General features: G+C 41.6%; 2 protein-coding genes across 6 annotated transcripts; one reads left to right on the forward strand and one right to left on the reverse strand.

Annotated features, from left to right (window-relative positions):
* Positions 1–88: 88 nt before the first annotated feature.
* On the reverse strand, positions 89–12853 carry LOC132791434 (uncharacterized). Of its 5 annotated transcripts, none has more exons than XM_060800348.1 (8): positions 12710–12853; positions 11295–11642; positions 3305–3390; positions 2977–3223; positions 2202–2889; positions 1995–2128; positions 1108–1242; positions 89–1049 (listed from the first exon to the last, which is right to left on the reverse strand). In XM_060800348.1, exons 2-8 carry the CDS (start codon positions 11540–11542, stop codon positions 872–874), a joined length of 1716 nt encoding a protein of 571 aa, XP_060656331.1. In that variant the 5' UTR covers positions 11543–11642; positions 12710–12853; the 3' UTR covers positions 89–871. The 5 variants fall into 5 exon arrangements, with proteins under 5 accessions (XP_060656331.1, XP_060656328.1, XP_060656330.1 ...); XM_060800345.1 differs by having other exon boundaries at positions 11295–11715; XM_060800347.1 differs by having other exon boundaries at positions 12684–12853.
* Positions 4417–6811, forward strand: LOC132792558 (uncharacterized). The gene is made up of 2 exons (XM_060801982.1): positions 4417–5313; positions 5627–6811. Exons 1-2 carry the CDS (start codon positions 4417–4419, stop codon positions 6809–6811), a joined length of 2082 nt encoding a protein of 693 aa, XP_060657965.1.
* Positions 12854–15250: the final 2397 nt, after the last annotated feature.

A 15250-nucleotide genomic window follows, 5' to 3' on the forward strand; every position in this document is an offset into this window, starting at 1 on the left:
AGCGATTGACTAATATTTTATGACTGAAAAGAAAAAAATCCACAAAACAAAACTCAATTCAAACAAGTCGATTTCTTATTATGAATTGGCCTTCTCGGTTCTCTGCATAGCACATTTTATTGTCCACATTATCTAGTTAATTATCATATTTTGTAACTTTTAATGAAGTCGCCTCAAAAAATACAGCGCATATATAATGCATACATTTATAGCTTTAATATTATTTTTCTGTATTCGTACAATTAGGCTTAGCTAAATTATATTTAATATCTATGTATGTATGTAAAAAATTACAAAAAATTTAATTGTGGTAAACTTAACAGCAAAAGCCTAGCGCTAAATAAAGTTATCGTTATCGGTATCGGTATCGCTATCGTTATGTTTATCGGTAACTATTTTTTTTAAGTAAAAACCAATGCGAGATTTCAAACAATGAACACACATAAAACACAATCGTAAACAATATACAAAAAACATTTAAAGCTAGACTTAATTTATATGAAAGAATCAAAAAAACTTTGCTCAAAATACTTGGAATTCGTTGGCAAACACAAAGACATGCACACATAATCGATTGATCGAAATAACACACACGCAAGCACACACAAACATTCACATAGCTAAGATACGTTTGCCATTTAGATGTAAATATATATAGTCTTTTATGCTTAGCGCAAAAACCCGCATAGTTATATGTAAATATATATATATAGTATATATAGTATATTATGGTATTTAGATAGATTTTTCAATTTACTTTTTGTTTTCAGTTTATGGTAGTTGAGTGGATTAGGTAGCTTTACAACGACGGATAATTTCTTGCTTTGACAAATGCTTTCTTCGACAGAGTCGCAGCGTATTGCGCATACGCCTAGTAGTACTCGGGCTGTTCCTGCGACTCCAAGTCCACGCACTGGCTGCCCATGTGCACCGTTAGCGTCTGATAAGGCAACGGCTTGCCCATACTCAAGTTGGCAGTCACATAGATCAAATAGCTATCGCCAGGCGTTAAACCGAATATCGTCTCCATTTCCAGTTTATCGTTTGGACTGTAAAATCGATGAAATGTTATACAGATTCGATCCATCCAATAGCTATTTTTTTTACCTGGGCTGCTTTTCGCGACAGCGTATGAACTTGAAATTCTTGTGCTGCGTTATTCGCAGTGCTCCAAAGTCCATACAATAATTTGTGTATTCCACGCCACTTCGCTGCGGCAGACTAAAGACAATCACGCAATAGCTAAAGAAGAAAAAATGTAGTATATTTTATAACTATAGACTATTTATTTATTTAAAAGGATAGTTATAATTAAAATTAATAATAACACTATTGGTAAAGCAATGGCAGCGAAGGGGTTTAGCTTAATAGAATAAAAATGAGAAAATATCAGGAATATGTAAATATTTAAAAAAAATTACTTCATATTTATAAAATTTACTCGCTTTAGAAACCGTTCAACAAAGCTACTGATACAATATTAGTGGAAAACTGCAATCAAGCTTTGACTGTAAAAGACCCTTTACTTTTTATTAGGCTACTAATAATTCGCAACTCGAATTCTTTTCTTATGTGTAATAAATAATTTGTACAATCATATTTGTTCAAAGATATTATACTTTAATTTGAATGTAACTTAATGCATCTTTTTAATGTGGACTTCAAGTATTTGTGTTATTTGATCATTATGAAGATTTGATACTGACTATAAAATGACGTTTTATACGTTTGGAAACGTTTGCCGTTTACCATCTACCATCTAATATACTGATTACACATGTTGTATTTGCATTATGGAGTTGACTGCAGGTATACAAAAATGCTAAAATTATTTCAGAATATGAAAATATATATTTTGTTCCTAACGCACATTTCGACAATCTTTTTTAAAAGTAAAGGATTTAACAAAAAGTTATAACAAATTATTTTTATGCACTTTGATCTAGGTGCACTTTAAGAAATATAATCTTAACTTTATTCTTGTATTAACTTACCTCAGAGCGCGCTCATCCGGAGAGCTGTTCCAGGCTAATGTTGTGCTGGTGCAGCGAGTGCGCACATTGAATACGGTTACGTTCTTGGGCAGTTCCGGGAGATCTCGAAATAGTCGCTCGCTGCTCAGTGCCAACTAAAAGTGAGAAAGGGATTGCAAAAATTCCTATTCTTTATGTCTAAGAGTCTATTATCTAGGCTTAACTTACGCGCACTTTCTGGGCTCTCAACGCTTCATCCTCGTTGTTGGGCTCAAATCGCATGAGATATCGTTGACCTGGTTTGATGCCCTCTTGCTTGATATAGGTGGGCGCATAGATGTTGCCCAGACTGGCGACCTCTTTGTGGTGATGCAGTAGCTTCACGCGTATCTCGCTGCCAGCACAAGGCAGCAGCAGATAGCGCATAAAAGGCGGAGGAGGCGTGGTCGTGGGTACCTTAAAGCTGTACACCTGAACGCCATGCAATCCGCCAATCTTGAGTAGAGAAAGATTCTGCTCCCGCAGTGCCGTTGGGTTCGTGCGATTGAAGTGCACCTGAGTGCTGGCCAAGGGTAATGTCATGTTCTGAAGCCGCTGATCCACTCCGAAGATCTGCAGTCGATAGCTGCTGTTGGGCTGAAGTCCGCGAAGTTGTTGCTGCGTCCTTGCTCCGGTGCACACGATGTGCAGGTTATGCCGTGGATTGAGGTGACGAGCTCGCTTCGGTGCTCGTGACCAGACCAAATCGAACATGTTGCTGGCTCCCGAGCAGGGAGCAGAAGCTCTCGAATTTGTCTGATGTTGTTGTTGAGTGTAGGCATAAATTGCCTCGCAGAAGGTGGCAAAGTCGTTGACTTCCCCGGTGCCAACTTGTTGAACCACCAAGCAATAGTGCATTGCATGGTAATCGAATTTGCTGTGAAGGGAATGAGTTAGGAATTAGAGCGTCAGTTATTAATCTACCAATATATCAGTCAAGACAGAGCTTTAAGATTGCACCCACCTACGCTCCCATTTAACAATCAACTGACGTTTTCGCACCCGATTCTGAGTGCGGATGGCGATGCGATGTGAGTGATTGAGCATCGCCGATGACTGCGGATGCTTGGCCTGTGCCTCCAGCTTCAGAGCGCCGCCTTGTCGTGCCTGCACAAACAAATCGTATTGGCCACGAAGGGCGCAGGGGAGGACCAAACGGCCCATGGCGATGCCAGGTCCCTTGGCGGGCGTTGCAAGTCGCAAGACGTTCGCTGTGTGTAGGCAAAGTAAATGAATTGAGTTGGTCAGTTGGTGTTGCATCCTTGAGGGGCGTGACACAAGTCAGAGCGTACCTGTTTGATTGTAGTAAAGCTGACGTGCCACAGGCAACGAGAACAGAATCGTCAGCGGTGTTGAGTTGTTTAACTTCAGCGCGAATCTGCGAAAAAGCGAAACAAGGCAATGAATTGCGGTGGATGTGATTGTAATGTTCTCCACCTGGGGGAGAACTGAACTGAACTGCAAACTGTTCGCGCTCTTTGTCAAAAATCATGACACTAAATTATCATTCACAATTTGTTTCGCTGATGGTGTCCGAGTCCGTTTCAAAGTCAAAGTCCAAGTTCGAGTGCGAGTCCGGGGTGAGTCAGCGCCTTTGGCAGCTGTGGCGCTGCAACAATGTTGCAGGCATGAGTTCAACGGGTTTCTGCTTGCAACAAGAGTTTCCTCTCCTCTCCTCGCTTCCTTCTTTTTTCGTTTCTTCTCGAGCTTGGCAGACTTGAGAGACGCTCAATGTTTTGTTTTGTAATTAAATGCGAAATTTACGAGCAATCTTTCTAATGACAAAAGCCAAGACAAATGTGCTACAGTTCGCACACGCCCACACACATACACATATGAGACTTATGTGCGTGTGTGTTGGTGGCGGAAGAGAGGACAGCGCCATTGCAGCAAAGTGACTCATTGACTTGGCTTATGGCCGGCCATCTCAAGTTTTATGACCGGCTACTTCCGGCCAACGCCAACGCCATTTTGCAAGCCAACCTCCCTCCCTCCCCTCTTGGAGGATTGCGAATTTGGCTGCACCGCCAAAAGGTTCCCAACTGTTTGATGGAGTGTTTTAATGCATTGCCTTTGTTGGCGGCCATTTTCCGATGGCGCCACAGCGACTGCACAAATATTTGCTTTAATTCAAGCCTCGCATGTTGCAGTTGCGATGACGTTCTTTATTTTTTTTTTTGTTGCCTGATGACAGTAGTCAATTACAGAGGGCAAACACAACAGACTCAATGCGCCATAGCCGAATCCCCAGAAGCTGGTCATAAATGATTTAGGTGTGTTGCCATTAACCGATGTGCCGCATGCATTGTAGGGCAGCAAACGCTAACAAACACACAATAAAGCCAAACACGCCAACAATTGTCTCAGTTGCTCAACCAACGTTCAGCTCGAAGTGTGCATGAAAATGTGGCCCAATTTCGCGGTGTTGCTGCTGATGCTGATGGGCACTGAGGCGATTGTGAATCCATCGAACGAGTCCGCCAATATGGTCATCTACATGCTGCCCGGCAAGGATGTGGGTCCGCATACCTGGCAGGTGGGCGTCGACTGTCTGGACAGCTTTGCTCAAATCTTCTTCTACCGCAATCCGATGGAGCGTTTCACTCGCGCCTACAATCTGATGATGACCAACGTGTACAACATGTCGCTGCCGGCAGCTCTCATCCAGAAGGGCTTCAGCAAGCGCATCAATGAGGCCATCAGCAACACATCGATGCCGCCGGAACGTGAGTTCTATCAACTACGCGTCATCTCGGATCAACTGAATTCGAAACCCTCGAAAATCTTTGGCGAAATTCTACTAGCTGACAATTATGTCATCGTTGTGGACAGCGTGGAGCGACTGCAGAAGATGATGAGCAAGTATTTGACTAAGAGTCGCTCCTGGAATCCAGGAGCTCGCTTCCTTGTGCTCTACCATAATCCAGAGCTGCGAGATAAACCCTGGAAGGTTGCCTCGACGATCTTCAACGACCTGATGACCAAGTTCTATGTGCATCGAGTGGCTCTGCTTTATGCCAACTCTTCGACGGACTACAATCTCTTGGTGAACGATTACTACAGCAACATCGACTGTCGCGTGCTCAGTGTGCAGAGCGTGGGTCAATGCCAGAACGGTCAGCTTTATCCCTCTTCACATGCGGTTCATGTGTCCATGCTGGATTACATAAGCGGCTTCAGTCCTCGCAACTGCACCTTCTACGTCTGTTGTTCTATTGCTGCTCCCTTCGTGGAAGAGGATTGCATTGTGGGACTCGAGATGCGGATATTGGGATTCGTGCGCAACCGTCTGGGTTTTGAAGTGAGTAATACGAAACACCGCACGGTCTCAGACGTTGCAAATCAATAGGGAAAAAAAAATTGCAATTTTTTCCCAACATCCACATAAATTTTATTAGAAAACGCCTTCTTTTAAGTATAGTTTCCCATTTCAGAATAAATTGACTGAAAAACTATTAAAGAATACCGAAATCTACATTAGATATATCGATATATTACCATTTTTAGAATATACCAGCGTACAAAATATACCAACTTATCGACCAAACCAATTAGGACGCGAAAAATGCAACTGCTATTGAATAAAGTTATTCCCAACAATATCTTCCTTACAGACCAATCAGACGTGCACTCGGGACACACGAGGTGAGGTCGATGAAGATGGCAACTGGAATGGTCTGCTGGGAAAATTGTCCGAGGGCGAATGCGACTTCATAATGGGAGGCTTCTATCCCGACAACGAGGTGACTGTCGACTTCTGGGGATCCGACTCTTATCTCCAGGACGCACACACTTGGTTCACCAAGCTTGCGGATCATCGCCCCGCCTGGCGAGCCATGATCGGCATCTTTGCCTGGAACACTTGGGTTAGCTTTCTGCTGGTGCTTGTCCTGACCTGGCTGTTCTGGTATGCCTTGGTTCGGATCTTGCCGGAGCCAAAGTACTTTCAGCAACTCAGCTTGACAGCCATCAACGCCCTGGCAGTGTCCATAGGCGTGGCAGTACAAGAGCGACCCATATGTGAGGCGACAAGATTGTTTTTCCTATCGCTGACCTTGTATGGCATTAATCTGGTGGCCACCTACACCTCGAAGATGATTGAGACATTCCAATACCCTGGCTATCTACATCAGCTGGACGAGCTGGAGGAAGTGGTCGCTGCGGGCATTCCCTTTGGCGGTGAGGAAGAGAGTCGCGATTGGTTCGAGAACGACGACGACATGTGGATATTCAAGGCATACAATTCGTCCGTCGACTTTAGGCCACGCACTAAGAACCTCAAAGACGTAGAGGAGGGACTGCGCTGCATTCTGAGCAGCCGTATGTACATTATGCAGAATCGACATGCAGACGACATCTTCGCCTTTCCCCAGAACGTCTTCACCAGTCCCATGCAGATGATCATGAAGGCGGGCTTTCCCTTCATGTTCGAGATAAACATGGTGATCCGCTACATGCGGGATGTGGGCATCATAGCGAAGATCGACTCGGACTTTCGATTCAACAACACGTACCTCAATCGCATTGCCAAGATGCGGCCCAACTTCGCAGACACTGCCATTGTGCTGACCACGGAGCATGTGAAGGGTCCCTTTGGCATACTAATCTTTGGTATTTGCAGTGCCTCTCTGGCCTTTCTCCTCGAGCTGCTCTACGTTTATCGCGGCTGCAGGCTACGCAGGCGACAGCGACGCAGGCAACTACGACGCACCAAGTGGCGCAGGGAACGTTATCAACTCCGGCAGGCAATGGCTCCGGTTGTGCGATTCACGCCCGTCAAGAGACGCAAAGTCCTGTAAGGCAGCCAGACAAACAAAACCAACTAACCAAGTAGTTGAAACCATAAAAATTGACTCAATTCACATAAATTTGCAATTGAGGGAGCGACCACGACAACGACAAAGGGAGAGAGAAGAGATGAAGGCAGAGTGGCAACATCAATGTTGGGGTCGTTGTTGTTGTTGTTGTCGTTGTCGTCTTTGTCGCTGTGGTCTTCCTCGTTTGTTGCTTGAATGTCTGGCCTCATCTGGTTGGTAGTTGTAGTTTTCACGCGAAATACTTAAAATCAGCGACAAAATTCTATTTTTGCAACTATCAAAAGCGACGGCATGAAAACAAGCAGACAGTCAGGCAGTCGGTTGACTGCTTGCTTGCTTGCTTTCTTTTGCTTTAGTTTGCTTTGCTTTGCCCTCCAGCGCCATTTCCATCTCAGCTTCCATCTTCTTAGCTTGCAGGCTACAATCTCTCCCTCCCTTCTCCCTCTCCTGTTCTTTCACAGTTTGCAGTTCGTATTTTTTGCTCACACAAATTGACAATCTGCATTGAATGAATAGTATTCCTGCGTTTGCTGCACCAAAATACAAAGAACAAGTTTCGAATGGAAAACACAGATAGTACTCTAATAGTGAATAGTGAATGGCCAGGGAACAAGCTAGTTCACATAATATGCTTATAAGCACCATAGTTACCAAATGTATTTGTATAAACTTTGAAATTTGTGGCCCAAATAAAAGAAGCTCTGCGATTAAAACTTTTACACTTCGATAGTTTAAATGTCAACCCAAAGAGATTAGAACACGGTAAGGTGAACAAGCTAAAGTCACAATAAGCTCAACAAAACAATCAAAATAAGTTCCTCAAAAAAAGGTAAACTCTTTATATGGTGTTGATGCATATCTAGAACATTACTTTTACAACTATTCTAAGCTCTTTTCCTAGCTGCGACTTAATTTAAATTGCTGCGAAAATACGTTGTACAATTAAAATTATAAAATTTAAACTTATTTAATAAATATACAAAAAAATACTAAAAAATAATGAAGGCTATTATTGGTATATCGATGTAGTACTACTTCATTTCAAATATATTGTAGAGAAAAAATAAAATATGCCAAAACATTTTTAAGAACTAACATTTTAAGAACAACAAAATTTTCAAAACTTATAAAATCGCAACAATAGCTTTAAAATTGGTATTGATTTTATTTATTTATGGAGGCTATAGTAGACAAAAATGTAAAACAAACTTGATCTCCCAACCAAGACAAGTGTCATCATAAAAAATATTAGCTCTATCTCTTATAGTCTCCATCATCTAGATGTTCATACGGACAGACCGACAGACGGACAGACAGACGGACATACATCCTTCTGCTTATCACATACATTTTCTGTAGTCCTTATGACAAGGTATAAAAAATAAATAATATAAGAAAAAAAAAATATACCAAATGTTATATTATGTATATCGATATACTCTTATATTTAAGGTATACTATAGATATGAATCGAGTCGGCTTACCAAGATGCCTTTTTCTGTTATCTGGTTATATAGCTTTCATGTTGGCATAAAGTTATAATACCTCCGGGTATAAGTACACTACTTTAAAGTACTTTAAATAGTTAAAATATACTTTAAAGTAGGTAAAGTAATTACAATAAAAACTCAACATATTTGAAAGAGAATAATTCACTCAATTTTATTAAATTCTGCGATGAGATTATTCTCTTACTTCTCTGTAGATGTTTGTAAGAGGTGAATAATTAATTAATTTAGTTTTGTTCTGCGATTCATTCAAATATTTTAGCGCGCAAAACTTTGTTGCAAACATTCACATTCACTAGATTACTCAGAAAGCACTCACAAAATGGGCACAACGTGCACTTAGTGACTGCACTTTAATGCAAATGTGTGTGTGAGTGAGTGTGTGCGAGTGTGTGTGTGTGTTGATTTGCTTCTGTATTTTGGTGAAATTGTAGACTATTGAACTATGGCGTTTGAGCAGTGTCTGATGAGTGACTAAGCGACACTACGGAGTCTGTCTGTCCGTCTGTCCGTCCGTCTGTCCGTCTTCTCAGTCTGTCTCGCCGTACGTGCGACGCCCAAGTGTCTGTCTGATGCGCATTCTATTCACACTCAGTCCCATGTGGCAGTTGCAGTTGCATGTGCAGATGCAGTGACATGTCTGTGTGCGAGTCTAAAAATATCGACTACAAGTTTATTTCGAAGCGATGCTAAAAGTCGTCAACGTTTGCCGAAGGTCTGCGCACTTTCTGGCGAAAAATTATGCTGCGCATTTTATGGCCAACAAATTTTAGTGCTCTCTTCTTATTGTTGTTGTTGTTGTTGCTGTTGTTGTTTTTATTATTGCAGCTTTTTTTGATACGCTTACAAATAAATAGTTTCACGCCATAAACCAACACGCGGAGAGAGGGAACTGCGTTTGTGGGGGAGTCAACCTCCCCTTAGTCTATCTCAGTCTCCCCTCTCACTATCTCTCTTTCTGTTGAGTGCAATAAAAGTTGTTTACAACATTTCAAGCCTGCGGCGAGCATAAAAATGCAACGGCAGCAGTAGCACCAAAAAATAAAAAAAAAAGAACACAACACAACACCCGAGACTATAACAACAACGCATTAAAAACGATTTTGTAGTTTGTTTTGATTTTCGGGCCATTGGCCAAATGCGTGTATGCTACAGGTGGCAAGTGGCCCAGTCCCAGTTGCAACACACACACACACACACACCAACACACAGATACCAGCAGCCAATTCCGATTGAAGTTCCAGTTTGCAAGGCAGATATTGCGCCGTCGAATTAAGTCGTAAAATTAATATTTATGATTTGTTTGCGCCAACGAATATAAAGTGTAGGCCGAGTTGTTCCTTGATTGCTTCCAGCACAGGAGCTGTGTCCTGTCTGCCAACTCTTCTTCCTCTCTATCTCTCTCTCTCTCTCTGTCTGTAGAATCAACTTCTACAGTCGGTTAACAGGCCGTGCAAGCATCAAGCAGGCAGATCGCTTAATTCTAGCAAAACTCTTAATGACTGAACGCCTCATAAACTCCGCGTTCGCTCTGCGCTTTTCACACGCTCCACAACGGCAACTCGAGACATACATCACGTAGCCGGGCAGCTTGGAGGTGCTGCAAACCGTGCAATAGGAGCACTCGCCACTTGCCACTTGCCACTGGTCGTGCGACAATAAAACCAAAAAAAGAGCGACATTCATTTGAATGTATGACATTCTATGCCAAAATGATCAAAGTTATATGAGCACCAACAGCAGCAACAACAGCAGCAGCAACAACAGCAACAGCAAAGGCAAGCGCCATTCCAACGTGAAAAGGTTCGCACGTTCTTTGACGAAATAAAAGACAGAAACTTCAAGTTGAAAATAAAAGCAATTTCAAACAGGAAATCCAAGATAAGGCAGATCGAATTTTACATGCACTTACTGAGACTGAGTTGAAGTCTGATATTGTAGTTAATATATAATCTCTTTTTAAAATTCGTTGCTTAATATGCTTCCACATTTGTAGTTGATTGATCTTCATATCGTAGCAAACTAACCTCAAACTACTTATTGGGCATCGAAGTTGGGGAAAACAAAATGCCTGCCAGGTTGAAGTCTGATATGGTAGTGAATATATAATCTCTTTTGAAATTCGTTGCTTAATATGCTTCCACATTTGTACTTGATTGATCTTCATATCGTAGCAAACTAACCTCAAACTACTTATAGAGCATCGAAGTTGGGGAAAACAAAATGCCTGCCAGGCGCGCGTTAAGCGAAAACGTGACGACTTGTCTTGACCCAGGACCAAACGAGGGCAGGCCAAGCAAAAACAAAAAAAAACACGAAAAAAATAAAATAATAATAAGGGAACAACGAAAAAGTTGCTCATACGCCACGTGCAACGCGGTCGCAGCTGTGAGCCTAACAAAACCAAAAACACACACAAACACTAGCGTAACTTAGACAAATACAAGTTGTGGCATGTGGCAGATGAAGAGGGCGTTCAAGAAGTAAGAAGCAGAAAAGATCTACACACACTCACACACACACACATTCGCACTGCTAATATTTATGGCAACTGTAAAAATCTGGCTGGCTGACTGGCTGCCTGGCTGGCTTTTGTGTCTGTGTCTATGGCTGCGTGTGTGTGTGTGTGTCTGTGTTTGTATTTGTGTTTGTGTTTGGCCAGCCACACGTCGTGGTTATAAATTATTTTTGTTGGTTTCTTTTCCAATGCTAGTGTGAAGTGGAGTGGGAATGGCGCCCAAGTTGATGTCCTGCCCCAGTGGCATCTTCGTCCTGTTACCTCAGCGTGTGTTTGTGTGTGTGTTGGTTATTGTTTGTGGCTCTCTAATTTGATTTGTGTGACAGACGGCGACGCCAGCGCACTTAGGCGCATTACTCAAATTAGAAGTTGAAGCACTTAGCTCAGCTCAGCTTACGAATTTACAAATTACAACTTAAGCACTGAGAGTTTTACTCACCGTTTCCTCTGCCTCTGCTCAAGGGCAATGTGGACAGGCACATCCACATACAGATCCTCCACATCGTCAATGCTGTTCACCATTTTCTCGTAGGCCAAACGCTGGGGGCAAACTGCAGAGATCGCGGCATGTGACTCCTGGGAGGAAGCTGGACTGATGCGATTGCTGATCAACGGTGAATGAGCAATCTCTGCCTGCAATTGCGCACAGCTGAGCAGCAATAAGATCACCAAAGGTTGCCGTCGCATTGTGATTATTTGATTTGTTTATTTTCGTGGTATTTTGTAGATTATTTCTATAAAGTCTTGCGGCTCTTCTGGGGTCTTGAGGTGTGAATTTGGGTGCGCTCTACGTAATAATAATAATCTAGCATTCATTTATTCGATCGTAAATTTAACCATATGTCTAGTCAATTTCAGGTCTGAGAAAGAATAGGTACTATATATATTCGCTATAAATTAATGAAATAATGTGCTAATTAATTTTTCATTTCAATTCATTAGAAATCTTGACTGTCAATTGCATTGTGACCACTAATCGATCAAAACTTTAGCCTCTGCTCTTCGGCTTAACCCACAACAATTGTTTTATTTAGCTGTTAATCTTCCTTAAGCTGATTTAAGTTTTCTGCTTGACCACTTCAGCGTCTAGCTGTCATCATCCCCCGCTGTGACCCCCACTCCAGTCCCTTTATTGCCTTCCTTCTGCCCCGACACGCTCTAACCCCTCCCTTCCTTCTACTGCTGGGCACAATTAAGGCCTGTCGAACCTTTGACACGCATCACTGTTGCTTTCGGGGCTGTGACAACTTCTTTAGCTTTAACTTTAGCCAGCCGAATATCGCCAAAAAAGAAATTATTTTTAGCAGCGCACTGCGGCGGCTTTTTAAGAGTTTTTCTGTTTTCCTTCTGTTTTTTTTTTGGGTTTCTTACTTTTGTATTTCTCTTTATTGGGTTTTTTGTTACTTTTGTTTTGTTTGCTGAGGGGCAGCCAATTAATTTTTGGCCGCACTGAATCGATTCTTGGAACTGTTAGATTTGCTAATTGCGTCCACACGCCCCCAACACACGCACAAGCACACTCGCACACTCACACGCACACACACACATTCACATGGGCAATTAATATTCTGCGAATTTGCGTGCGCTTCGACAATTTGGCAACGCCGCGTCGTCAAAAGGGAGGCTGGTCCTAGGCAGGGGGTTGCCACCTGTTGTTGCCCAGCTAAGCAATTAACGAACGAAGTACGCCTACCACAAACGCGAACACATACACATACACAAACGCATATACACGCGCACTAGCACAAACACACATTCGCTAGTTAGTCCCTGGTGCTGTGTGTGTTTTTATTAAGGCGCGTAACATTTATCGTTGGCCAGTGTGTACCGTTAGCTAGCGGAATCTCACTAAACCTTTTGCTTTTGCTCCCGATTACAAAAACATCGAAATGTTCACACAATCTCGAATACTGTTAGATAGAGGAATCGCGAATCACAGAGGCACGCGCGTATGTCGGAAGCTGAAGCTGCTGCTTCCGTCTGCCTTGACGAGCAAACACAAAATGAGAGTCGTGCGCAAAGCAAAGCAAATGAAATCCCGAGGGCAGCTGTCGTCGACTGCTCTGCTCTGCTCTGCTCAGTGCTCTGCTCTGCTCTGCTTTGGCCAGCAGCAGCAGAGAGTAGGCAGCAGCGACTGCAGCTGTGTTTACGAAGATGCCGCCCCAAAAAAGCACGAAGATATTTGCCGAAGTGCCAACTGCGCTGCCAGCACACTATGTTGAATTTGACCCGTTTTTGTGGCCAAAATTAAAATTTTTGAAATTAACAAGATTTTTGAATGCAGGTTTCTTGTATAATGAAGGTTATTACTGTAGAAAGGTATTTTAAAAAAGTGGGCGTGTCAACGCCCACAGAAATCGAAAAAAAGCGAATATCTAAAGCAATTTTTAAGTTAGCGACCCCAATTTTGGAACTCAGGATGAATGTCCTATTTCAAATGCGTCCTGCAAATTTGGTCCAGATCGGATAAAAAATATGGAAATTATTCAAGAAAAAAAAAATCGCAAAGGCTTGACCAAGGGCTTGTTTATCATTTTGCGAAAAGTGACGGTTTTTTCAGGGTTTAACGCAAGTAATCTTAATAGGACAGCAAGATCAACAAGTTATGACAGTGTATATGGCATTTTGTTTCTCGCAAAAGCTTCTTGCTTACGCCACACTTCTAGCAGTTCTGCAATTCTGATCAAAATGTTGCTCACTAATAATTCAAATTACGCAAAAAACCGCAAAAAACGCATAATGAGCTTACATATTATGAATTCAGAATTGACAGATCTACAACATGTATATGGACACTCACTGAACAAATTTGAACATTTTAGTTAAAACCTTTTGGAAAGTTCAACTTTCTTTCGAAAAGTGACAAGGGAAGAACACTTACTAAATATACAAATTGTTAGAAAAATGCGAACAAAACACGCAACATATTAGTATCAACACATAGTAATAACTTGAAGAAGTAATATTCCTTTTGAATTTTATTATTTAATGATTTTTTGTGGAAGATATGCCAATTTGAAATTGCACCGCAAATTTAACATTTAACACTGCACGTGGTGTCCGCTTACAACAGCTAACTTTAACAGCTGTTATTTTAACATTAAACTGTTAAGTTAACATTTTAGGTATACAATATCGCGATTTGATCATTTCTTAACATGGTAACATTAAAAAAACGGAATTTTGAATACTTGCGAAAAATGAGTTTTGGCCACGAAAACGGGTCAAATTCAACATAGTGCAGCAGCAAGCACACATTTGTTGGTATGTGTTTGTGTTTGCGATTTTGAGCATGTGTGCATGTGTACATATGTATGTTTGTATGTTTGTATGTGTGTACATACATATGTATTTAAGTGTTTTTATATATAGCTACTTCTACTTTTTTCTTTGCTTTAATTAATGTGCCTGCCTGCGCCTGCTTCGGGCCTGCTCCATTGATGAGGCGGCCAACTTCGACTCGTCTCCGTCTCGGTCTTCGTCTCCGTCTCTGTCTCCGTCTCCTACTGACTTTCCCATTGTTATAGGATTGTGCTTTATTGTTGCTGTTCTTGCTCTCGTTCTCTGTGGCACCAACAATTTTCAATTTTTGAATTTCATTTTCATTGAAAGCAGAAACACAGAACACAGAAAATACGCCAACAACATGTAAAACATAAAATGCGTTTGTTTTATGTGCGGCACGTGACTTTGAAGGCAAAAATCCGAGCGCCACTGAGCCGCAACAACTCTGCACTCTGCACAACTTGAAATCCGATATTGTGCCTCGAAAGCACACGGAAGATAAACAATTGAATCAGATCCAAATTGAGATACTTTTGCCTTCGCGTCAAGTGCATATGCGTTGATCCGCTGACTTGTCCACGCCCGTTCCTGCAACTGGCAATGGCAACTGACATCTGGAGTTTAGTCTCCATGCCCTGGCAGATCGTGTCGCAGTCCGTGTTCAAGCCGTTGTTTCGCTTACTTTCCATCTTTCGGGCCATAATTGTTACAAACACATATGGGAAGACTAGAGTTGAGTGTGCTCGACTATGAGATACCAACTATTCATATCAAAGAAGTTCAAAGCAATGGGAATGCGGTATTATTGTTATAATATACTAAAAATATATATGGTATATTCATACTATAATTCAATACAATGGAAACCTTTTCGGACTACCAAAGAAATACAATACAGTATTAATAGATTATGGTATCGCTATTGACACGTTCGTATGTAGTAAAATACAAAAGTATTTAAAATATATATATGTTATATATATTGTGGATATCCCTTTACATAATTTGTTATTATTATTAAAAGTTTTTATATTTTTATTTATTATATTAAATCTAATATTAAATTCTGAATTTAATTTACTGAAAAGAGAGTGCTGGTTGATGAGGTCT

Source organism: Drosophila nasuta, chromosome 3 (genome assembly GCF_023558535.2).
Source record: "Drosophila nasuta strain 15112-1781.00 chromosome 3, ASM2355853v1, whole genome shotgun sequence".
NCBI classification, from domain to species: Eukaryota; Metazoa; Arthropoda; class Insecta; order Diptera; family Drosophilidae; genus Drosophila; species Drosophila nasuta.